Genomic DNA, 26210 nt, shown 5'->3' with positions numbered 1-26210 from the left:
ATTAGCAATTACTACGCGCACTCAACAGCAGTGCTTGAACCCCGGTGAGGACATCACACAGGGCGATAAGTATCCCAACTTCCGAGCTTAACCAACACCATCTAGGGTAGGGCTAGCTATCTAAAAGCTACATACCCGAAGAGGAAAACAGACAGAGAAGGGGAGATGATAACCACACAGAGCTCTGACTCCAGCCATGCATGATGAGAAGGAACTGAGGGGGGCTGGGCAGCGCCGCCTCAAATAGCCAGGTACTGCTAGGCAAAGTTCTCCAACTCCAATGCACTGGGCGCACACATGCCTGTGTGGAACGCAGCTGAACCTCCCCGAAGAAGGGGGCAGCATTTACTCCCCTCATAGGGTGCTGGGGGGGCTCATCTGTTTGCAAGGCTCTGAAATCCTTCACTGAAAGATACTAGAAATATGCAAAGCATAACTGCCTTTTGATTTCCATTCCACACTGAGAATCTAAATCCCGCCTCCTCCTCAGGCTACAATGCAGGCGGCGATCAAAGGAGAGGGCTACAATGAAGAGATCACACGAGTGAAAAAAAAATTGTTTTATTAAACAGCAAGAGAAAACCCCAACCAAAAGAAATGTCCATTTGGGCCTAGCATGGGTGCTGCACTCCCGCAGCCAACAGCACTAGTTCATATTGAAGGCAAAACTCAAATTCATGGCAAAGCAGTGCTGGATTCGCTATGGCTTCTGGCTGACCGTGGGCCCCGCTGTTGCGAGGATGGATGGGCTGGCCAGGCTGCTGCCCAGCGTTATAAGTGTGGTGCCAGCCCCAGCCGGAAGCATGCCCTGTGGCAGCAAATGTCTATTAGCCAGAGTCTCCCTGGTGTGGATGATGGTGCTGCCATTGTCCACCACAGAGGGCACTTTCCCCAGGGTTTCCACTGACCCGAGGGTGCGGCCGACCTTCTCCACCCTGCGCCCCAAGGGCCCGTCGCCCTTCGCCGCCAGCGTGGAGGTCAGGATGACAGTCTTGGTAGTGTTCTGCAGGATGGGCCCCACTTTGGAATGCACCAGGCTGCAGGGCGGGCTAGCCGGCGTTGCAGAGGTGAAGGTCACGGCACTGGGGGGCGAGCTGGCGGAGGATGACGAGCAGGCAGACGAGGAGGGCATCTGGATCCCCACAGGTTTCAGGGGGGCACCAGCAGCCTCAGCCATCACGGACTTGGTGAGCGCAGACAGCTTGGCGTCTGACATGACATACAGGGTTTTCATGGGGCTGGTGGCGGTCACTGCAGGGACAGAGGGACAAAGACAGCTTAGTGTCCCCTGTGCTTTCCACCATCTCTACAGGCCAAGCCCACAGCAGCTGGGGCAGAGTAACCAGGGTGTGAGCTGTGCATTGCTCAGTGGGCAAGTTACTTTGTAAACCACGGTATGTGCACAGGTCATCCCCAGAGCCAGCCAATACCCCCATAACAGCAAGTGCCCTGGCATGCTGCGGCCCCCCAGGACACTTGGCACAGCACACTAGTACGACGTCCTGAGTTCCAGACCAGGGACCACCTATGCCAGCTGCAGATCCAGAAGCAGCCAAGGATCCAAAGTAATCCCCAAACTGCAACCCTCCTGGATAACAGAAGGACAGGTCTCCCTCAATAAAGGGAGCAGAAACTCTCCTGGCCCACACTAGCGCCTTCCAGCCCACACAGAGCACCTCTTGTCTGGGCCAGGTTAAGCTCCAGCCATGAAATCAGTGCTCTCCTAGCAGCTGCGCTGCTCTCTGAGCTCCTGGGAACCCCCACAGCAACACGCACTATGCGACCAGGGATACCGGTGCTCAGGCCCTCCATCTGGAGGATGGAAATCACAATGCTAGTAGACAACAGCTGTGACCGATACCCAGCACTGGCATGAAGGTTCGCCTGCCTTGCCCTGATGTCCTGGTGCTGATTCTCTGACTGGGGTAGCGCTCCAGAGTCAGAATTGCCACCACGACAGTGGCTCTCATCCTTAACTCACGGCTTGTCCTGCACTGTGTCCTTCCATCAAGCTGATCAGAACATAAAAATGGCCCTACTGGGTCAGACCAAAGGTCCTTCTAGCCCAGTATCCTGTCTTCTGACAGTGGCCAATGCCAGGTGCCCCAGAGGGAGTGAACAGAACAGGGAATCATCAAGTGATCCATCCCCTGTCGCCCATTCCCAGCTTCTGGCAAACAGAAGCTGGGGACACCATCCTTGCCCATCCTGGCTAATAGCCATTGATGGACCTATCCTCCAAACTTATCTAGTTCTTTTTTGAACCCTGTTATAGTCTTGGCCTTCACAACATCCTCTGGCAGGGAGAGTTCCATGCTCACTGCTTGTCTCTCACGGGGGACAGGGAAACCACCGGATTCCCATTGACCATGGCAGGCTTGTAGGAGGGAGGATGCAGAGGCCTTTTCCCCAGCGATTATGCCAAAGCTACATGTATTGCACAGAACCCATGACCAGCAGTGACTGGTTCATCTCACTCACTGGCCTGAACACTGAGCCACACTGGCCTGCATTAGCTGAGCTCTAAGCAAAAGCCCTGTTAGCACAGGTCACGGAGCCTTCAGCTCCGCCTTGAGGAGCAGAGGTGTGAGGAGGTAGGAAAAGCTGCCATGGAGGCTACCCACATTCTAGCCACACACAAACCCCAAGAGGCAGCTGAGACCGCCAGAGTAAGGAGGAAGGTCTACTTGGGGTTCCTCAAAGGAACGGCAGAAGTGCAAACGTACGGCAGCTCCAATGCTGGAGGAAGCAGGAAAGATAGGAGCTCTTGCACAGACCAGAGGGAGCGGGGTACTCAAAGGAGGTTAGGCCAGGCAAGTACTGAAACTGAGGTCAGCTGCAGAGTGGAAGGGTCAGATTCATGCCCCCATTACTAAGCAGTGGCCCTGACCTCTCCCACTGCACAGCACACTCCTCTGGTGCATGCCTTTGGGGGCCCAAACAGCCTGGATTTGCCCAACACCAGGTCCCCTTTCACATGCAGGTTCAGGAAAAGCCCTTACTGCGGATCCACTGTCCTTCAAACCCTTGGCAGCAAAGTGGCTACACAGAGAACAGCTCCATGGCTGGAGCACAACACCCCTGTTCTTCAGCACTGATCATGTCCAGCAGGCATGCTGCGTCTTCCAGCCAGTGATGTCAAAGCACCTCCAAAGCTGATCAGCAGGCAGGGATAGTCTTGTGGTTAAGGCACAGAACGTCAAGTCAGGAGACCTGGGTTTTAATCCCTGCTCAAGCTGGCATGTCTGACCTTTGGCAAGTCACTCAGCTCCTGGGGCTCAGCTTCCCTGTCTGTACTGCCCAGAAATGGTTGGGAGACTTAATTAGTGTTTGTGAAGCACTCTGAGATCACTGGATGTAAACCTGCTGTAGAAATGCAGAGTAGTATAATGCAGCTCATTTCACCATCAATCCAAACGTAGCCACCTCTGGGTGGGACTAGAGCAGCTGTTTAGGTCAGAGAGAGAACAAGATGACTACAGCCAATTAAAATTGCAGGGAGGGGACATTCAAATGAAATTACCAAGTTTACATTTGGCCAGGACTCCAGAACTATTTCTATCGTTGTGAAAAGCACTACAGACGCTAGAAAGGCCACAGCCAAGATCCCATCCATCTCAACAAAAGACGGCATCTCTGGCAGCAGTAGGCTGGGGCATTATCTCAACCCTAGCTCATGGGTCACACCAGCACCTTCCAGCCAGGGAATGCAAGCTTGTGCCCAAGGAGGACATGCTGCGTCTCACAAGGAGGCAGCTGGCTACATTACCTTTACAGCAGCAGGCCAGGCTGTATGCCAGCACTGGGGTCAGATTCACAGGGAGCAGAAGTGATACAGTGGCAATTATCTGGGACAAGATGAGCCCTCCTCCCCCAGCACCTGACCTCCACCCAGGGGCTCTGATCTCTTTGAGGCCAGGAGGCAGGATCTGGTGGAGTGAGCTCCAAACACATGAATGCTGTTGAGTGAGGAAGCTTCCTGCAGGTGCTCAACCCCTGGCTAGGTGTCCTGACTGCAGGTCCCCATAGCCATTGCCTTAACACAGGAACAGTCTCATGCCACAAGGACAGGACCCTGAATGGTGCCCAGCTCAGCACCCCTGGCATGCTGGGATGTGCCTAAGATAAGGGCACTTACAGGCTCATCTGGGAGCACAAGGCCTGACACAGAGAAAGCTGGAGTTTGACTTACCCTGCTCCTTTCAGTGACTCAGGGTACTAGGAATCAAGGCCAGGGCACCTGCATGCAACCAGTGATCCCAAGGATCAGGAGCAACGTTACCCCCTCCCCACCATCACAAACACATCACACAACTCACCAAATTCACTATGAGAGTGGCACTCTCCTTCCTCTGAAGCATCAGTTTGAGGCCACCACTGGAGGCAGGGCACCAGTGAAGTTGAACCAACAGGTCTGAGCTGGTATGGAAAATCCTAGACTGCGCTGTTGAAAAGCACCCCCTTGTCTTTCCATCTCTCACCCCCACTCCCTCTGTTTTGCTTGTATTTCCCGGTTGGGCTGGGGTTTATTTCGACAGTAAGCTCTGAAGGGCAGCAGCTGTATCTGCTGTTTCTCTCTGGAGCTACTGCAGTTCCGGCCACTAAACAATCAACCAAGAATACACTGACGCTGCTACTGGGTTAACAGTCATCCAGGGCCGCTAGCAACACAAGAAAGCTTTCTGCAAACAACCATGGCGGCCCTCTAGCTAAAGTACAAATAGCAAAGAGAAACACTACAAGGTAAGAGAGAAAAAGAAAACAGCATTTTCCCACTTCCCTGTTGATCTCAGTGGGAGAACTGCTGGGGTTTGAGGTATGCCGTGATTCTAGCCTACAGGCACTGGGAGATCATTAGAGTACCAGGCGCCAGCCTCTGCAGAACAGCAGGGATTTCCAAGCGCTCCAGAGCTGTTTGCTTAGACCCTAGCCCTTTGAGAAATCTGGCAGACAATGAAACACATCTCCATTGTTTCCAAGCGGAGCTCTGTCCAGTCTGCTCATTTCGCCCAGAACGCTTATCATCCATTTGCCTCCAGAGCTTTTCTCTTCACTTTGAAACCAACAGGAAAGAAAGACTCAAACCAACTGTGATGCAACTTTTCTTACCAAAGCATTTCAAGGATACAATAGACTGCAGCTTGGTTGTGTGGATCTGGGTTCTTCCTGGGCAGTTGCAACAGACACACTTACTGAGCTGCAGTGGGTTGGATCCCTTCTCCCTAGTCTAGGTCAACAATAACGCACAGCAGAGAGAGCTGCTAGTGTGGAAAGCACAGCTATAGGGCAGCCAGTCACAGCCAGCAGAAATGCAGGACCTGAGCAGTCTGCAGCTTTAGGCCATGGAGCTGAACTTAGAATAACTATCTAGGCATTTGGGCTAATGGTCTCAGTTACACGATGCTACATCTTCCCCTTGCGCTGTCACGCCCAATGACGTGCACACACGTACTCAAAGAAACCAGTTAATAGGGAGATTGTGACTTTTCAAAACACCAACAAGGTAGTTGGGTGTCCTGGCGATCCAGCCACACCACCACAGCAACCCTGCGAGTCACCAGGCAGGCACGGCTCCAGCCCTTCCTCCACACTGACCCCAAGGCCTGGCTGCGTGTGCCCCAGAACTGCCATGCGCCTCACCTACAGGTGGCGTTGCTGCAGAGGTCAGGTGGGACGCGGGGTCAGCAGGAGCCGTCTCTATGCCAGCCTGAGCTTTGCTGAGTTCCATCTGAGACAGCAGCTTGCCAGGAGGGGCGCCACTGGAAGCTGGGGTGCTCAAGTTCCCAACTGCACCGTCTGGAGCCTGAAAGGGTTAAAGTAATTGAGACCCAACGGAACTGCCAAGCAGAGCAGCAAAAATTCACAGCACCACAGGAGCTCGAAGAGTGTGATGCAGAGCGAGGAATGCCGTCCGGCCCTTAGCTAGCAGGGCTCTCTTTCCATTGCCTGTAACCCCTCTCAGCAGCTGGAAATTCAAATCCACTTCTCTACGTCTTTTAACCTTTCCTCTACGGCTCTTTTCCCTCCCTCTGACCAGTTACTTGTCAGCTGGAGGACTCTGTGGAAGGAGACAAAGTTCTGCAAAGACCTTCATTGCAATATCCCCATCAACCTTTGGGAGGGCGAGTTCAGCAGAGGTGACTGTGTCTTACCTAAGGCCTTATTCCCACCTCCACCAGTGACTCCATGGGTGACCTCGGGCAAGTCATTTCCCCACTCTGGGCTTCGGTTTCCCAGCTGTAAAATGCAGATAATACTGACCTATGTCCCTGGGGACTTGTGAGGCTTAATAAGAGATTCTGAGCGCTCAGGGATCCTCTGATGAAAGCAACCACCTGCTGTTACTATTGGTATACTGCCAAGAGCACAACACGATTGGAAGCAGCATTTTCACATTCGCTTCTGCATCAGAAGAGCTCTCTGCCGGGCCGTGAAAGATGCATGAGATCCCTTGGACATTCAGCCTGATGTCTGTGCAGAGCCCGTTCAGTGGGAGACCTCAGTAAAGACGTCTAACCTTCCCCGCGCATTCCAGACACTAACCAATTAGGGGATTCTTAAAGGGTCTATTAGGTATTCAGCTCATGGCTGCACTGTTCCATCCACATCCAGATTCACCCGCTTGCATTCGCTTCAATGATGTGTCTAGACTGGAATTAATCAGCTGCCAGTTAACAAACGCATTGGTACATGCTATATGGAAATCTGCTGCCGTGAGCTGTGTCCAAACGAACGTATACAAACGTGGTGGCTGATTCGAGTTACCCCCACTGCAAACAAACCCTCAGCGAGTGGGGGAGGTGTTTCCCCCTCGAGCCCATCTCAGAGTGGGCTTGCTTCCTCCAAGAAGCCCCACACTAACCCACGCCACATCTGTCAGACCAAACCTTCCCCGGGGGCTTGGCAACTGTAGCAAGGGATCCCAAAGACACCACGGAGTCCGTTCTCCAGCCCCCCACCAGGCACATGCCCATTAGCAGCCCTGTTCCACAGAGAGGGCAACAGAGACACCAAGAGACTTGGGCAAGGTGTCTCAGCAGGTCAGCTGCCGAGCCAGGAACAGAATCCAGGAGATCTGCACTTTAATGAGATGACCCATTCCTCTAAGGAGCGCACACCCTGTGCACTGCAGCTCACACCCAGGTGCAGTTAGCCTGCTAATAGCATCCCGTATCTGTTGTGTCTGATGAGAAACCTAGGACAGCCTCTCTCACTAAGAAGAACTTAGTGTTTGTACACCAATGCGAGGAGCCTAGGTAACAAATGGAGGAACTAGAGTTACTGGTGCAGGAAGTGAAACTGGATATTATAAGGATAACAGAAACATGGTGGAATAGTAGTCACAACTGGAGTATAGGTATTGAAGGGTATGTGCTGTTTAGGAAAGACAGAAATAAAGGCAAAGACAGAGTCTGTCTGGGCAAAAATCACATTGGGGAAGAAAGCTACTAGAGCCTCCCCTGGGATAGTGCTTGGAGTGTGCTACAGACCGCCGGGATCCAATATGGATAGAGACCTCTTTAATGTTTTTAATGAAATAAACACTAATGGGAATTGTGTGATCATGGGAGACTTTAACTTCCCAGATATAGACTAGAGGACAAGTGCTAGTAATAATAATAGGGCTCAGATTTTCCTGGATGTAATAGCTGATGGATTCCTTCACCAAGTAGTTGCTGCACCAACAAGAGGGGATGCCATTTTAGATTTGGTTTTGGTGAGTAGTGAGGACCTCATAGAAGAAATGGTTGTAGCGGACAACCTTGGTTCAAGCGATCATGAGCTAATTCAGTTTAAACTAAATGGAAGGATAAACAAAAATAGATCTGTGACTAGGGTTTTTTATTTCAAAAGGGCTAACTTTAAAGAATTAAGGAAATTAGCTAGGGAAGTGGATTGGACTGAAGAATTTGAGGATCTAAAGGTGGAGGAGGCCTGGAATTACTTCAAGTCAAAGTTGCAGAAACTATCAGAAGCCTGAATCCCAAGAAAGGGGAAAAAATTCATAGGCAGGAATTGTAGACCAACCTGGATGAGCAAGCATCTCAGAGAGGTGATTAAGAAAAACCAGAAAGCCTACAAAGAGTGAAAGATGGGAAAGATTAGCAAGGAAAGCTATCTTATTGAGGTCAGAACATGTAGGGATAAAGTTAGAAAGGCCAACAGCCATGTAGAGTTGGACCTTGCAAAGGGAATTAAAATCAATAGTAAAAGGTTCTATAGCCATATAAATAAAAAGAAAACAAAGAAAGAAGAAGTGGGACCGCTAAACACTAAGGATGGAGTGGAGGTTAAGGATAATCTAGGCATGGCCCAATATCTAACCAAATACTTTGCCGCAGTCTTTAATGAGGAGCTTAGGGATAATGGTAGGGTGACAAATAGGAATGAGGATATGGAGGTAGATATTACCACATCCGAGGCAGAAGCCAAACTCAAACAGCTTAATTGGACGAAATGAGGGGGCTCAGATAATCTTCATCCAAGAATATTAAAGGAACTAGCACATGAAATTACAAGCCCATTAGCAAGAATTTTAAATGAATCTGTAAACTCAGGGGTTGTACCGTATGACTGGAGAATTACTAACATAGTTCCTATCTTTAAGAAAGGGAAAAAATGTGATCCGGGCAACTACAGGCCTGTCAGTTTGACATCTGTAGTATGCAAAGTCTTGGAAAAAATTTTGAAGGAGAAAGTAGTCAAAGACATTGAGGTCAATGGTAATTGGGACGAAATACAACATGGTTTTACAAAAGGTAGATCGTGCCAAACCAACCTGATCTCCTCCTTTGAGAAGGTAACAGATTTTTTTAGACAAACGAAATGCAGTGGATCTAATTTACCTTGATTTCAGTAAGGCAATTGATACAGTTCCACATGGGGAATTATTACCTAAATTGGAAAAAACTGGGGATCAATATGAAAATTGAAAGGTGGATAAGGAACTGGTTAAAGGGGAGACTACAACGGGTCATACTGAAAGGTGAATTGTCAGACTGGAGGGAGGTTACTAGTGGAGTTCTTCAGGGATCGGTTTTGGGACCAATCTTATTTAATCCTTTTATTACTGACCTTGGCACAAAAAGTGGGAATGTGCTAATAAAGTCTGCAGATGACACAAAGCTGGGAGGTATTGCCAATACAGAGAAGGCCCGGGATATCATACAGGAAGATCTGGATGATCTTGTAAACTGGAGTAATAGTAATAGGATGAAATTTAATAGTGAAAAGTGCAAGGTCATGCATTTAGGGATTAATAACAAGAATTATTCTTATAAGCTGGGGAGGCATCAGTTGGAAGTAACAGAGGAGGAGAAGGACCTCGGAGTATTGGTTGATCACAGGATGACTATGAGCCACCAATGTGATCTGGCTGTGAAAAAAGCTAATGCGGTTTTAGGATGCATCAGGCGAGGTATTTCCAGTAGAGATAAGGAGGTGTTAGTACCGTTATACAAGGCACTGGTGAGACCTCATCTGGAATAGTGTGTGCAGTTCTGGTCTCCCATGTTTAAGAAGGATGAATTCAAATTGGAACATGTACAGAGAAGGGCTACTATGATGATCCGAGGAACAGAAAACCTGTCTTATGAAAGGAGACTCAAAGAGCTTGGCTTGTTTAGCCTAACCAAAAGAAGGCTGAGGGGAGACATGATTGCTCTCTATAAATATATCAGAGGAATAAATACCAGGGAGGGAGAGGAATTATTTAAGGTCAGTACCAATGTGGACACAAGAACAAATGGATACAAACTAGCTATCAGGAAGTTTAGACTTGAAATTAGACAAAGGTTTCTAACCATTAGAGGAGTGAAGTTCTGGAACAGCCTTCCAAGGGGAGTAGTGGGGGCAAAAGACATTTCTGGCTTCAAGACTAAGCTTGATAAGTTTATGGAGGGGATGGTATAATGGGATAGCCTAATTTTGGAAATTAATTCGTCTTTGACTACTAGCAGTAAATATGCCCAATGGCTTGTGATGGGATGTTAGATGGGGTGGGATCTGAGTTACTACAGAGAATTATTTCCTGGTTGTCTGGCTGGTGAGTCTTGCCCACATGCTCAGGGTTTAGCTGATCACCATATTTGGGGTCGGGAAGGAATTTTCCTCCAGGCCAGATTGGCAGAAGCCCTGGGGGGTTTCGCCTTCCTCTGCAGCGTGGGGCACTGGTCACTTGCTGGAAGATTCTCTGCACCTTGAAGTCTTTAAACCATGATTTGAGGACTTCAATGGCTCAGACACAGGTTTGATACAGGAATGGGTGGGTGAGATTCTCTGTCTGCGTTGTGCAGGAGGTCAGACTAGATGATCATAATGGTCCCTTCTGACCTTAAAGCCTATGATTGTATGAACTTGGCACCCACCCCGACAGACTGTGCTCTTTCCCTATTGCCAGCCTAATTCTCCCGGATTACTAAAGTGATTTTCCAACACGGAGCAGTTTTCTGAAGTAGCCCAGGCAGTGCTTGACTTGCAGGATATTCTGCAGACCCAAGAGCCTCTCTGCTTGGTGGTACTCGAGCTGATTTTGACACTATTCGTTTAAATGGGTTTATCCAAACTGAGACAAAATGTTGTTTAAAAAGTCTTGCAAACTGCAACACCCAGTGGCCAAACAGTTTATTGCTTTGCCAGAAACCCAGGTCCAATTCCTTTGGTCAGAAGGGTCTAGACTGCTATGGAGGCAGAGGCTCAACTCCATAACCCCTAGCACTGATGGGCACTGAAGGAAGCAGATACCATCCAGATACCCTCCTCCACGAAGGCTGGGGCTGCTATCACAGAACGTGTAAAGGCAAGACGAATCTTGGACCAGGGCGGTGTCCTGAGCACTGGCACCTGAACTTTAAAGAGAAGAAGGACTGCAATCTGCTCCATTTTAGACAAGCTGGAGCAGACACTGAAGGTCCTTAGAAGTTGCTAGCATGGCCTGTGCTGGGCAATACATGGGTACCCTGATTGAAGTGGCTCAGGCACCTCCCTCACAATGCTCTGCCAGCACAGATCAGGCAGGGTTGGCGTCAGTATGTTCACTAACACTCTATAATTCAATACAGGTTCAGCGGCCAGGATCCTGGTCTGGGAGGCAGGAGACCTGGGTGCTTTTCCCAGCTCCACCACTGCCCCACAATGCAACCTTGGGCGGGTCCCGGTCACATCCCTTCCAGGATCCAGCTGGAAGCTCAGATCTCCAGCTACGTTTGCAGGGCCGGCAATTAGGGAAAAACCATCTTTTTGGCAAGTGTGATCTGGAGTCCATGCCACTCGCAGCCCCACAATGCTCATTTCTCAGAGTATAGCTGCACCCAGCAGGAGAGGACCAAAACAGAAGCCAATGGTTCAAATGAGGGTATAGCGTCCCAACACAGTTGGCACTTTCATGTTAAATGCACCCAAGCATCCTACTGCTTCACCCCTGCTGCACAGACAGACACGTCCACTGAGTTCTCCATGCTGACTCCTCCGGCTTTTCCTTCCATGCCCCCCCCCACACACACTCAAAGCCACTCAGTGCAGAGTAGCGGCGCACTACGTTTCTCACACTGAAGCTCAGCTCCTGTACATGCTACCCAACCCCTTCCGATGGCTAAAGCCAATAGAGAACCTCATACAACAAACAAACCCAGTGTCCTGAGCAAACACCAACAAGTCACGATCCCCTTCATCTTCCAACAGCACTGGTCTCCACTATCAACCCTTGTGATGCCAGCATTAACCATGTGCCACTGGGACTGCGTTTTCTATTATTTAACTAATACTGAATCCTGAAAACATTCATCCCAGCTAGATTCCAACTATAACCCAGACAGGGGACACTGGCCCAACAGAACTGCCTTCCGAGCAAATTTTTCATAGATTCCAAGGCCAGAAGGGACCATTGTGATCATTTAGTCTGACCCCCTGTAGAGCACAAGCCAGAGACCTGCCCACAGTCATTCCTAGAGCAGATCTGTTAGCAAACATCCACTCTTGATCTCCATCACAACCCTTGGTAAGCCGTTCCAAGAGTTAATTACTCTCGTTGTTAAAACATTACGCCTTATTTCCACAGAGGCTGTAGTGCAAGAACTAGCGAAGCCCCCGTAATCAGGTGAAACCCTGGGGCAGTCCAAAGCTTTAGCCCTCGGACAGGTGCAGGCTGCCCTTCTCAAAGGCGGCCAAGTGTCCAATTCCCACGGACTTTCAACTCCCTTAGACCGCCCAGCTGTATTGGGAAAATGGCCTTTGTTCTTTGTGTTATTTCCCTTAGTCTTTTATCAAGGCGCTCTTACTAGGAAAAGGTGCTATCGAACAGAATTACACATTCTAATGGCAAATGTAAGTCAATTACATTAATGGATAGAATTAAAGCAGTTGCTGAAATACATAACTCATGACATTTTGTTTCTAAAAGAACTCTCCATGGACACAACACAATTAAGCACTGCCCTAAACACACAAACCCAACAATGTAAGTCAAACTCACAGCTTAGAATTAAGCCTCTAGCCTCACCTTGTAACAACGCCTGGAGTTAATCTATGCCTGGAAATGTCATGGGTTTGTCAGACTTTCTAATATAGTTATTGTTCTGCCACATTGTTTTAGGGTGCCTCTAAGCAGGTAACAAAGTAGAAAGGAAAACATGCTATTTCTGATCACTTCTTCAACCAGCCTTGGAAAAACAGAGACTGACTCAGGTTTACACAAGGAGATTTTGACCTACAGGACAACAGAACTAGATGCAACTCTGACAGACTGATCTTCAGCACTGGAAGAGGATTTATGGTGACGGCACACGTCACATGAAGAGCTATTATCACCATCTCTATATTCCCTTCAAGAGATTCAGCCTTGACACAGAGATACTAACTCTGGAGACACTTACAGGCCATGTCATGCCAGCAAAATGACTGAAACCAACACTGAATAGAGAGGCGAAGGGACCAGGTGCTCCCACTTCCCGACAAGCTGGAGAACAGCTACCAAGCATTTACAAGGCACATTGCAGGAATGTCTCTGTGTGGAAATTACTGATAAAAAAAATACAGTGCAGATCCTTATGTAACAGGAAACAGGCCCAGGACTTACAGATGCTTAATGTACCACTTCCACTGATGGAGCCTGAGGGCGGCTTCCAGCGAAACCCTCTCCCACATTTGAGGGCTTCAAGTGGCTCAGAAGTTCCTTCTCTCTGAAGTCCCACAATGATGGAGCAATGCAAAGCCAAAGCGATTTCTCTGCCCTCACCTCCATGGGGCTCCCAGCTGGAGGCAGCCATGGGTCACAGTAACTGCTCTGAGAGGAGCAGGCTTCAAACTGGACAGCTCAGAGTCACCAGTCACAGTCTGCTCTCCTGCATCCCCTATGGCAGGGCCTTCTGCACGGAACTTGCATTAGCAACACCAAAAACGGGGAACTCGACTGTGCAATAAGAAAGACACCATCACAGTCAGGAGAAACATTTTCCCCCGGGATCCTCATCCTCCAGCTCCCGAATGCAGGGAGACCAACTGGCATCAGCTTTTGGTGCCAGCGTGGTCCGAATAGATCTCTGTTTCCATTCCTCATCAAGTACTGACAAGCTGAGGTTGTCTCCTCAGCAAACGTCATTCCTGCCTCAGTTTCCTGCTTGTGCCCTAGGTGCCAGGCCTCCCTGACATGGTTAAAACGGGGTGCAGAAAGCACTGGTGAAGGGAGCCGGGGGAAATTCAACACAGGGCATTTTGGAAACACGCTATTAGAGTTGAGCCCAGGGCAGCTTCGTCCATCCCCTTCTGCCATGTCATTTTCACGGGGGACTCTGCAGAGAAGTCTGCGTGTTTAGTACAAAGTGTGGTTCTGCGGGCTGGCTCAGGGAATGTCTATGCAGGAAATGCTACAGCGGCACAGATGCAGCGCTGCACTGGGCTGCTGCTGTGTTCACATACACTAGAGTGACAGAAGTGGGTCTTCCAGCGCCGTAGTAAACCCACCTCTTCTGTCGACTAGTGGTGTCTACACCGGGGCTTGGGGCAGCTTAATTACATTACACAGGATGTGAAATTTTGTAGTTTTGAATTTAAGGCAACATAGACCAGCCCTCAGTAACCAACTTCCATTTCCCCAGGTCTTGCTGAGCCCTCCCCCAAAATCTCCCCAGGAAGCAGCCTGAGTTTGAATCATCTAGATTCTATACTGAAAATCCTGTGTCCACCTCAATGTCTGTGCAGCACCTGGCACAAAAGGGCCTTTCACTGTATTTAAGGATTAGAATAAGGAAAATAATATAAAACAGAGGAAACAAATCAACCAAATACAGAAGCCTTGGCGTGCTGCTAATCCCTTTGCTCAGCCCACAGAAAGTGACAGACTCTGTAATACTGCAGTAAATACGTCCCTCTCCGGTCCAGGTAAATAATGGGCACTATTTTCAAACAGCTCTTTGACAGACCTTTAATCAAATACCAATTTGTTATGAAGGATCTTTGCAGGAGCCCATGCCAGCGACCTGTAATTCAGAGGGGTATCTTCCTACATCTTCCTGTGTCCAATGGTAGTTTTCAGGAGCTACCTCAACAGCTGAAGTTAAACTCAGACCTGACTCTTCCACAGATGCCTTGTAAAAATGTTAACAACATCATTTGTGTCTCTCTCGGCTTTCAGAGAGATCTGAAATCTCACCCAAGATCTCTCTAGTCTTTGCTACTTTTTTCCAAGTTTTTGAGGTGGTTCCCAACTGGCTTGAGGGCTCTTGGTGACCCTTTTAGACCTCCAGAAGCACCACGTTCACACACACACGTGGGAACTTGGACTGTCTTGCCCTTATATATGGCCGGAGCCCAGTAATTAATTGGTTTCTAAGAGTCTGAGTAAAACCCAAACCTCAGCCAGGCAGGCCATAAAGTCTCTCAGTCTCACAAGGACCACGGTGCAGGCCCCCTCCTGGCCCAGTCACACTTTCCTCGCCCTGCAATTTCCCTATGTTAAAAGACACAATGGAGAGGCAGACCCAGGTTGCTCTAGCCCTGACACAGGCCTTCAACACCAGCACCCTGCGACGCAGCATCTGACGGGGGCAGCTGAGCTCGTCAGGAGGGTTTCACACAATCCGTTCATATTCTCACTTGGCTCCTGCACTTCAGCAGTTTGCAGAGCAGGGCCTAAAGGCCAGGCCTGGCTGTCACAGAGTCAGCCCTGGGGCTCAAGCGGGAGCAACTTGTGCTGTGGGGCTGAAGGCCTTAGGGTTCTGGTGCAGCCTGGGGCACAGGTCACTTGCAGATTTACACTAGTGTCAATGGTGAAGTCTCTGTAACTTGACGTGTTTAAACCGTAATTTGAGGCCGTCAGTGATTCAGCCAGAGTCAGTGTAGATGATCATGATGGTCCTTTCTGACCTTACAGTCTGAGTCCTGGTGCATGGGAGGCAGGAGAGGGCAGCATGAAGGAAGCTGTGGAGAATATGCATGGGCTTGTGTCCCTCTCTGGGTATATATTGCATTATCATCTGTGCTGGAATTATGCTCAAGGCGCCTGGTATTGGTTTCAAATATATGCTTCTGTCTCCCCCAGTTCCAGTCTCCTCAGAGCAGCCAGAAGGGACTGAGAATGAAGATGTGCGAATGCAGCTGAAGAGACATCAGACCCCCAGCCCGACACATTGCAGCAAATCCTCCAAGCGAGCCAAAATCAAGGTGACCATTGTCTCCCACGGGGAAGCTGCTGGCACGGGGAATGGAGCGCCCCTCGTTGCACAGCCGGAAAGTGAGTCCCCGTTCCAGAACTGCACTTTAAACCAGTGACATTTACATGGAGAGCAGGTAGTTGGTGTGTCCCAGGCCAGCTCTGGGTATGAGGATGTGTCTGCTAACAAAGATGGAGCCAAAGGGGTAGGAACCTTCTTTTTTAAGGATTTAGACATGGCAGGCAGTCTAAGTGGTTCCAAGCTGCCAGCGACTGGGTGCTCAGTGGTGCTTGGGGAAGGCTGGGGATTGAAGTCCCTTAATAGATACACAGCAGAGCCTATGGCATAAGCTTCGGTTCTAGAGAGTCATTCAAATTGCATGTGCCAGGGTGAAAGGCTGTGTGTGGGGGGCGCAAAAAGGGGTTTTCCCTCCGTGTATGACATTGCACAATCTACTGAGTTGGGAGGGAGGTGGTCTTTTCACTTTCCTCTGAAGCTTCAGGCCATTGCTGGACACAGGATGCTGGTCTTGTGGGACACTCGGTTTGGTTCAGTTTTGTAAGTCTGTGGCTTGCTTAAGTGTCCCTCCTACCCTGATGCCGTAGAAGTGACAACAAAGGACTCCCAAAAAGGTTGGAATCTCTCTGCAAAGATCTCATCCGGGACCCGCTCCTGCCATAAAGGGAGGACCATGTTGGGATTTGATGTTGGCTCCCACTGGAAGAATCTCTGTGTATTCTTGGCATAGAATAGTTTCCTACTCTGCTGATCCCCTTTGGGCATTGCAACGGCCTGTCAAATACACCTTTTATATGTACATGTGCAAAACCCAACTCTTCTCCAGTCTTCTCCTGGGTTAGGAAAACCCTGCTGTGATGTGAGTTGCAACCTGGTGAGCTGAAGTCCAGAGAGAGGCCTTAGGGTTCTGGTGCAGCCTGGGGCACAGGTCACTTGCAGGTTTACACTAGTGTCAATGATGGTTCTCTGTAACTTGACGTCTTTAAACCATTATTTGAGGCCATCAGTGACTCAGCCAGATGTTAGGGGTTTATTACAGGCGGGGGTGGGCCAGGTTCTGTGCCCTGTGATGTGCAGGAGGTCAGACCAGATTATCTGAATACTCCCTTCGGACCTTACAGTCTGTGAGGGTTCCAACTCTGCTGATGGTGCACAATGGGTGAGGGTCTCTGGCCTGGGTTAGGCAGCTCAGGCTGGAATGCGCAAAATGGTCCTTTCTGGCTTTGACATCTGTGAATCTACGTCTCACAACTGCAAACTGACATAAGGCGGAGCCGCTCCAGGGTACGTCTGCCCTGGAGATTTCACCTTTTTCACTCAAGGGAGTGAACACGTTCTAGCTGCTTATTTCCTTTCTGAAGTCAGCCTTCGGCTGAACTTTGCCACTGCGATTCTGAGATCACAAGGCTGGAACATCTGACACCATTAACTGCTTCTCCACTAAACAAATCTGCCTCTAACCAGGCAGTTTGTGTTCTCGATTCAGCCCCAGGACAAGACACAGCTGGGCGCTGGGAGGACGGCGACCTGAGTCTCTTTCCCAGGGATGGCACTTGACAGGTCAGGAGTCTACAACCTTCTTCCAACAGCAGCAGGGCTCACTCCTGTCACAGTGAGTGTGAAAAATCCCAAGGGAGATTTGTCATGAAAAAATGTTACTCTATAGCAGTGTTTCTCAACCTTTTTGATACCAGGGACTGGCTTGCCACCTTCCTAAACTGTCAGGGAGCTCTCAGGGACCGTGTGCATCAGTCTACAGACCGGTTGTTGAGAAGCACTGCCCTAGAGAACATGATAAATGCTGAACATTCCCACGTCACTGGGGGATGGGTCATCTCTGATTACCTCCTCCTGGCCCATGGAATTGGTGAGTTGACAGCTGTGTGCCCCACCCATCGGCTACCACCTCTCAGCACTAGGTCTGTGCCCATGAGACGCAGCCCCTCTCATTGTGCAGCGCAGGGAGGTGCCAGCGGACAAGCAGGGCATACAGCCACTGCTGCTCCAACCCCACAGGCAGGAGGTGGCAGGAGATGGACTGCAGGCACAAGGTGTAGGGATGGGAAGCTCATGTCAGGCCGAATCCCAAGGACGAGGTGGCAGCACTGACATAGGTTCAGGGGAGGCAGCCCAGGGAGTGACCGCCCTTTGGGTGCGCAGCGCTTGGGCAGGGAACGGCTGGTGGGCCAGGGTGAGGATCAGGCCACAGGAAGGAGAACAGGACTGGAGAGTAATTAGCCCTGGCGGCTCTAAGGAGGAAACAAAGTAAAGAAAATGAAGTCTGGGCTGGCAACTACACCCTTGCAGCCCCAAGGGACCAACTACAAGCGTCAGGGTCGGGTATGAAAACAACCTCAGGCTAGGTTTGGATTGTCTGTGGTCTAGTCAGGTTCAGGTCAGGACTTCAAATTAGGCCCAAATCAACCTCAGCTCTGGAGGGAGCCCCATTCCGCCTTCCTCGGCACAGAGCAGGATCTACAAACACTTCTCCTGAAAGCCTCAAGTGTCAGAGGGACATTAAATAGGGGCTCCCAGGCTGACACCAACTCCAGGTGTTTGGATCCAAAGTCACTGCCTTGATTTGGCATTTTCAGTGGATTAAGTGCGGCAGTGACGTAACATCAGATACATTACTTGGGTAGAGGCCGCTGCGCTTGTGGCAGGAGAGGCCTGATCTATCTCCAGCCACTGCCCTACTAGCCCCTTTCTGCCCAGAGAGCACGCTCTGCTCTCCCTCACAAGCCCTTGTTCCTGTCCACTTCGGTCTCCGCTGTAGTCACAGCACAGTGGCACAACGGCTCATAAGGGAGTAAACACCCCGGCTTCAACATTAGCAAAACCCCAGCGAGAAAATCCCAGTGGGGGTTTCTGGGCCACATGGCAGAACTCTCTCCCCCGGAGAGATGCTCCTGCACAAATGCTGGTGATGGAAGCATGACATATGCCCAACGGCTTCTCTTCGCCTAAGGCCCAGAATTACCTGAGGTGTCTGAGTTTGCAGCAGCTGCTCCTCCAGCTGGGGCTGGATAGTCCCCACGGCCGCTTGGCTCAGGGTAGTGACACGGTTAGGCTGCCCCCGCAGGGTCACTGTAATGGTAGTTGGAGCCTTCAAGCCTGGAAGACACAGGAGCGAGGCAAGTCACTGCGACCAGCCAATCTCCAAGCGCACACTTCGCGTGGGTCTTCCTTTCACAGGAAAAGCAGATCAAACAGACACACACACCAGCAGCTGCTCCCAAACTGCCAGTGACTGGAGATCAGCTGTAGGACAGTACGAACATGGAGTGTGGCAAGGATCACAGTGCCCAACACAACATACAGCACAGCAATCTACCTCTGGGAAAGCCCAACATGAGCTCTCCAGGCACAATCGCTGGCAGTAATATTCGGAGACCTGCACCATGACCCCATGCAGATTTCCTATTAACGGACCACATGCTGTGTAACGAGGACTTCAGCACGACGTAATGCGAGTTCCAGAGCACGGAGCTGACGGCTGGAATGGCAGACACTAGCTCGGGTGAGCAGACAGGGCACAAGGCTGACACTGGCTGGCATCTCTGAGGAACACACAGCCCACACCCACAGATGGATCTTGGCTCTCTGGAGCCTGGAATGCTATGAATTAGGGGACTCGCTGTTCAGAGGCAGCTGCCTGGCCCTGTTTGCAAGCCATCCTAAACCATGTGAGGTATAAGTCAGCCTGGTATTAAGGAACATGCAAAGGGGACTTCAATCGTGCACATGATGAAGATCAACTCCTACTGGGGAGGAGATGGATGTTCACGGTCCATTGTGGCAGATCCCCCCTTTACCCCGCGAGGGATGTAAATTCTCTCGCTGGACTCACGAATTCAAATCCCAGCTCTACCGCTGACTCACTGGCACACCTTGGGCAAATCGCCTCCTCTCTCTGTGCCTCAGTGTCTCCACGGGGGAAGGCAATAGCTCCCTCCTCGCAGCAGCGTCAGGAGGGTAAGTCGGCGTTCACAGAGCACTCTGAACTTCAAACAAGCTTTGTAAATGCGAACTACAGCCTGAAAGGAGATGGGAGGGTGCCTGCATCTCCATCTCACAACCGCTCCCACCAGCACTAGCCCTTACCTGCCGCTTGATTGGAGATCTGAGCCAAGCCAGGAAGACTGCTGGCCAGCTTGGCCAGTCCGCCATTGGTCAGCAATTGGTGAATAGCCGTGGGCTTCCCGCTCCCCGAGGCTCCAAGAGACGACAAGGATGTGGCGACTGGAATGGTGCGGACAATTGTCCCAGTGCCCGTGGTTATGGCACTCAGACTCTGGATAGGTGCCGGTGTCTTCCCAGCCGAGGTCTGCCAAGGAAGGCAAGTGCGGTGAGCACCAGGGAGGAAGGGGCAGGATGTCCTTCCCAGCTCCCCCTCACTCTCAAGGGCAGTTCGAGGTCTCAGAGGTCTGGCAGAGTCTTCCCATCCTTCATCCCAGCAGGCAGCGAGTGCACCTCAGCCCAAGGGCGGATGAAGTTTGGCCCTTTCACCATGGACACCCTGATTTTAAAATGAAGGAGCAGCCCATGGAGACTACTGGCCCTGGCATGCAATAAACCACCTTGATCTGCATGGAGGCTGCTCAGACAGAGGTGGAGCATTGCAGGGTGGGACCTGAAGTCTTCGCAGGCTGCCCCTGCTAGAGCTGATGGGGTTGCAATCCACTCCACTGTGAGAAGCAAGAGTGGAAGAGGCCCAGCAGGCTCGTCTCACCCACTCCCCGCGGCTCGTGTAGGACAATTCCCTACATTACATTTTCTAGTGTTTTGTCCAGTCTAGGTTTCAATGCCTCCTGTGCCAGAACTCCCATTTGCCATGCACCTCATGCTATCACTGCACCCAGCCTCCAGATGGGAGGGCAGGCTGCAGACAGCAGTGGTCCTTGTAGAGAAGACACCCATCACCCTTGGTCCTCAAGTACCCTACTCCTGACCCAAGCATCAAACACAAGAGCAAGAGTCTCAAGACAGCTTCTTACCTGCAACAGAGCTCTACTTCATCCATGGCGACAAGGATGCTGTCCTCCCAAGCTCTCTAGATCCAGTTTCCCATTCTCCAGGAGAGCCCATGCCTATCTGAAACCCTCCATATCGCTATGGCTGCCTACCTGTATGGACGGCCCCACGGATGCTACGCTCACTGGAAGGGCTGGTGATTTGGTTCCGATGTCCTGCAGGCTGAAGCTCAGGCCCTGCAGGAGGCTGCTAGCAGACGCTGCTCCTGAAAGCAAACAAGGCTGGGGAACAACCTGCCACAAAGAGCTAGTTTCTCACCCTTGGTGGACTAGCTTCAGCAGGAGGCTGTCCCCTTGAGTCACGCTGTCTCTTGACCTGTGGGAGCCCCTCGGTCCTCCCCAGGAGCTATGTCTCCAGTAGGAAAACACCATTCTAGAACACGACCCAACATCCATCAACTCGCATGACTGTAAACAGGATGTGCGCCCAGTGTAGGCAGGGCCAGTCGTGTCTAAACCACCAGACAGCGAGCCACTTCCTGGTCCCGTGCAACTGAACTCGTGGAAATGTTGCCATTAGAGCTGAGCGCATCATTGATTTTTTATTTCAGAAGCTGAACCAAAAAATCTGACAAAAATGTGGTTTGGTTCAAACTGATATTGAACTTTGATGGTTTTTCTTATCAAAACAAAATACAGCTGGGATTTGTTTGTTTGTTTGTTCTTCACGTTTTTCTGTTTTGCTCCAGGTCATTTTTGGCCGTCTTTCACCCTTTTTTAATACTAGCTAAATTATTAAACAAAACACCATTTCAAAACAAAAAAGCTGAAATGTTCCATTTAAAAATGGGCCAAAATAAACCACTTTGGAATTTCCCCCACCCCCGTTTCCTGAAAGTATCCCCAAAAATGGACTTTTTTGCAAACATATTATTTGCTGAAACAGTGTCACCCGGTCTAGCTGCCCTTGACCTCAATGGAAACAGGGCCTGGCCCCGTGTTCCATCCTCCACCAGGCTCGCTTTCCAGCTCCTGAGTAAGCCACTGGCCTCGTCAAACTGCTGGGATAGCCAAGCACTGGGAAGGCTCTCAGCCACTCCCGGGTTAGAGCAAAGATGCAGGCAGGGAAACACGTGACTGATTCCCCAGATCCATCTCGCAGGCTGGGTTTGCTTTTCAGGCTCCCAAGCCAAGCATGAAGAAAGAGGCGGGTACCTTGGAGTGCGCTGCTAGGCTGGGCCTGCCTGCAGTGGGCGCTGCTGGCCACCAGCCTGCTCTGCAAGGAATGGAAGGCGCTGGGAGCTGTGCTGCTAGGGATCATGGCTGAGGGGGTAGAGCTGAGGGAGGGGGTTTCCGCCACAGAATTCAGCCTGGAAAACAAACGGAGAAACACGGCAAATGCACTCCAGTAACCAACCAACTCCAAGGGAATGTATTTCCAGGCCAAAGATTGCAGCCAGAGGGTCAAACGCAGCACATAGTTACTCTTCTGGAAGGGCTGGGTGAGGTTGAAAACTTTACTGTGGTGAACTCAAAACCGCAGCAACAGCTGTGCCTCCATGATGGGAGATAGAAGCACGCATAAATAGAGTAGGATTTGAGAATCTATTTCTGAAATGAGGGGTAACTGTAGCCCTCTGCCCCCATGCCATGCTGACTGGGGGTTATACACAGTCAGACTTCACCTTCGGAGTTACAGGGGTTTCTCAGTTTAAAACTGTTTTTATTTTCCAGATCCTGCCTCCAGTTCCCGGTTAAAGGCAGGGCTGCCGCTCTGAGGCATACAGCAAATCAGAGCAGCACCATGGGAGATAAAAAGACTGAGGCAGCATTAGATGCACAAGAACACACACACTGTGCGTGGGCGGCGGGGGAGAAGGGCATTTTTTAAGGACAGGAACTGGAGTCCAGGTTAAGGCAGAAGACACAGGGAGAGATAAAACAATGCCAGGTTCACAAAAGATCAGGAGGTTTGAATCTATCATTTCAATCTTTGTCTCCACCATACAGAGAGAGATATACCTACCACCAGGACACCCTCCCCGCTACTCCCCTCGCTCTGCCAACACGTCTCAGGACTGCCCTGCAACAAGTCAACACTCACGAGGGGTAGGTTCCAGGGGGTTGGATGTCTCCTGTATCTCAGGATTCAGACACAGAGTTGGACATCTGACATGTCCTTTCACACTCAAGGTCTCAGGAAGTGGAAGACGCTGGAATCACTGCCCTCTGGAGCCTGGCATCGGCTCAGCTCTCTGTGAGCTCCACAGATTAAAAATAAAATGATACACTCACTTGGGGGTGGTAAGTAATCCTGAGAGCTCCTTCACGCCTGACCCAGACTGGCCTACAGTCACGGTGGAGGACTTTCCTGCCACACCTGTGGGAAATAAAGAAAACAAGAGACATGAAGCTCTGCCCTATTCCAGCCTTTGGGGAACCCCCACTATCACACACGACCCAGTGACACAAAGCAGTGCCGGGGGACAGAGCTCAACCTGCTGCCCGAAGCACTTTTTAAAGGAAAGCTCCAGTGCAGTCCTAGATATTTTCTAGAATGTTCTAGGAGAGCGAGTCGTTCCAGAAACATCAAACCGAATAGAATCACTAATAAAACCAGGAAGTTGCCATTGCGACAATCCCGTGATGCACAATAGGACTGAGGGAATGAGCTTCAAACACTGGAAAGCACTGGATACCAGGTGCTCAGCACTGGAGACCAGGTGCTCAGCACAGGGATGCAAGCATCTCTGGTGAATTCCACTAATCCGCTTCTACTAATCCTCTCCTTCACTCGCACCCCCACTTCCTCCTGGCCAGATTATTATTATAATACAATTCTACTGCCTCGATGGCTCATTGAGCACATGCCGGTTTTCTAGTGGTTGATTTTGTAAGCATTCTATTGAGACACTTTACAAAATACACAGAAAGGCCGGTGAGTTACAATATTTGTTTATTGCGGTGTTTGGGATACAAATGCGTTTGTCCTGTGTATTCCTCCTGCTCACGCACGGTAAGAGGGAATTCTTGTTTGGTTCATGTTTACTTCTGCATTTCATTTTTTTTCTGTGAAAAGAAATAAAGTTTTGAAAATTAAAAAAAAAGTCCAGGAAATCAGAGACTTTCAAAGCTGTTGAAGGCAAGCCACAATATATTCATTAGTTAATTTTCACAGTAAAACCAACTGTTAAATTAACCAAGAAACGTTGCAAAATTGATCGATTTACTTTACAGCTTTGAAAAATCTCTGATTTCCCAGGGCTTTGGAATGGCGTGCTGACCCTTTCAGCTCTACACTGCACACTAATTCTGCTCACTCACAATTACCTTTAAGAGTTATTTTTTGGTGCTGCAAGCAGAAGTCCTACTATGCATCAACCTGGCCTACCACAACAAACAGTTTCCTTAATGTACCGTGGTTACAATAAGCAAACAAAATTCCTGGCCTCCTCTCCAGTTTTGAAGGGAAACAAAGCCGAACACACTACAGCTCTCTCTGGACTTCAGCTCACCAGGTTGCAACTCACATCACAGCAGGGTTTTCCTAACCCAGGAGAAGACTGGAGAAGAGTTGGGTTTTGCACATGTACATATAAAAGGTGTATTTGACAGGCCGTTGCAATGCCCAAAGGGGATCAGCAGAGCAGGAAACTATTCTATACCGAGAATACACAGAGATTCTTCCAGTGGGAGCCAACATCAAATCCCAACATGGTCCTCCCTTTATGGCAGGAGCGGGTCCCGGATGAGATCTTTGCAGAGAGATTCCAACCTGTTTGGGAGTCCTTTGTTGTCACTTCTACGGCATCAGGGTAGGAGGGACACTTAAGCAAGCCACAGACTTACAAAACTGAACCAAACCGAGTGTCCCTCAAGACCAGCATCCTGTGTCCAGCAATGGCCTGAAGCTTCAGAGGAAAGTGAAAAGACCACCTCCCTCCCAACTCAGTAGATTGTGCAATGTCATACACGGAGGGAAAACCCCTTTTTGCCCACCACACACACGGCCTTTCACCCTGGCACATGCAATTTGAATGACTCTCTAGAACCGAAGCTTATGCCATAGGCTCTGCTGTGTATCTATTAAGGGACTTCAATCCCCAGCATTCCTCAAGCATCATTGAGCACCCAGTCGCTGGCACCTGGAACCACTTAGACTGCCTGCCATGTCTAAATCCTTAAAAAAGAAGGTTCCTACCCTTTTAGCTCCATCTTTGTTAGCAGAAACATCCTCATACCCAGAGCTGGCCTGGGACACACCAACTACCTGCTCTCCATGTAAATGTCACTGGTTAAAAGAGCAGTTCTGGAACGGGGACTCACTTTCCGGCTGTGCAACGAGGGGCGCTCCATTCCCCGTGCCAGCAGCTTCCCCGTGGGAGACAATGGTCACCTTGATTTTGGCTCGCTTGGAGGATTTGCTGCAATGTGTCGGGCTGGGGGTCTGATGTCTCTTCAGCTGCATTCGCACATCTTCTTTCTCAGTCCCTTCTGGCTGCTCTGAGGAGACTGGAACTGGGGGAGACAGAAGCATATATTTGAAACCAATACCAGGCGCCTTGAGCATAATTTCAGCACAGATGATAATGCAATATATACCCAGAGAGGGACACAAGCCCATGCATATTCTCCACAGCTTCCTTCATGCTGCCCTCTCCTGCCGCCCATGCACCAGGACTCAGACTGTAAGGTCAGAAAGGACCATCATGATCATCTACACTGACTCTGGCTGAATCACTGACGGCCTCAAATTACGGTTTAAAGATGTCAAGTTACAGAGACTTCATCCATTGACACTAGTGTAAATCTGCAAGTGACCTGTGCCCCAGGCTGCACCAGAACCCTAAGGCCTTCAGCCCCACAGCACAAGTTGCTCCCGCTTGAGCCCCAGGGCTGACTCTGTGACAGCCAGGCCTGGCCTTTAGGCCCTGCTCTGCAAACTGCTGAAGTGCAGGAGCCAAGTGAGAATATGAACGGATTGTGTGAAACCCTCCTGACGAGCTCAGCTGCCCCCGTCAGATGCTGCGTCGCAGGGTGCTGGTGTTGAAGGCCTGTGTCAGGGCTAGAGCAACCTGGGTCTGCCTCTCCGTTGTGTCTTTTGACATAGGGAAATTGCAGGGTGAGGAAGGTGTGACTGGGCCAGGAGTGGGCCTGCACCATGGTCCTTGTGAGACTGAGAGACTTTATGGCCTGCCTGGCTGAGGTTTGGGTTTTACTCAGACTCTTAGAAACCAATTATCTACTGGGCTCCAGTCATATATAAGGGCAAGACAGTCCAAGTTCCCACGTGTGTGGGTGTGTGTGAACGTGGTGCTTCTGGAGGTCAAAAAGGGTCACCAAGAGCCCTCAAGCCAGTTGGAAACCACCTCAAGAACTTGGAAAAAAGCAGCAAAGACTAGAGAGATCTTGGGTGAGATTTCAGATCTCTCTGAAAGCCGAGAGAGACACAAATGATGTTGTTAACATTTTTACAAGGCATCTGTGGAAGAGTCAGGTCTGAGTTTAACTTCAGCTGTTGAGGTAGCTCCTGAAAACTACCATTGGACACATGAACACGTAGGAAGATACCCCT

General features: G+C 50.1%; 1 protein-coding gene across 5 annotated transcripts in view; it reads right to left on the bottom strand.

Moving 5' to 3' along the window:
- Nucleotides 1–539: 539 nt before the first annotated feature.
- The window catches only part of KANSL3 (KAT8 regulatory NSL complex subunit 3), a 62702-nt gene continuing 37031 nt past the window's right edge, over nt 540–26210 (bottom strand). For 3 of the 5 annotated variants that reach the window (XM_039523839.1, XM_039523841.1, XM_039523840.1), the window contains 8 exons: nt 24962–25153; nt 22931–23015; nt 21851–22005; nt 20789–20901; nt 19767–19989; nt 18643–18776; nt 5641–5803; nt 540–1251 (listed from right to left, as the gene is read on the bottom strand). In XM_039523839.1, coding sequence (XP_039379773.1) covers nt 701–1251; nt 5641–5803; nt 18643–18776; nt 19767–19989; nt 20789–20901; nt 21851–22005; nt 22931–23015; nt 24962–25153 — 1616 coding nt within the window. In that variant the 3' untranslated portion in view covers nt 540–700. The remainder of the gene's footprint in view (nt 1252–5640; nt 5804–18642; nt 18777–19766; nt 19990–20788; nt 20902–21850; nt 22006–22930; nt 23016–24961; nt 25154–26210) is intronic. The other 2 variants (XM_039523842.1, XM_039523843.1) reach the window with 2 other exon arrangements.

The sequence above is a fragment of the Mauremys reevesii genome, linkage group 2 (genome assembly GCF_016161935.1).
Source record: "Mauremys reevesii isolate NIE-2019 linkage group 2, ASM1616193v1, whole genome shotgun sequence".
Taxonomy (NCBI): domain Eukaryota; kingdom Metazoa; phylum Chordata; order Testudines; family Geoemydidae; genus Mauremys; species Mauremys reevesii.
The sequence above is the reverse complement of the archived record's forward strand: the minus strand, read 5'-3'. Positions and strand labels throughout refer to the sequence as shown.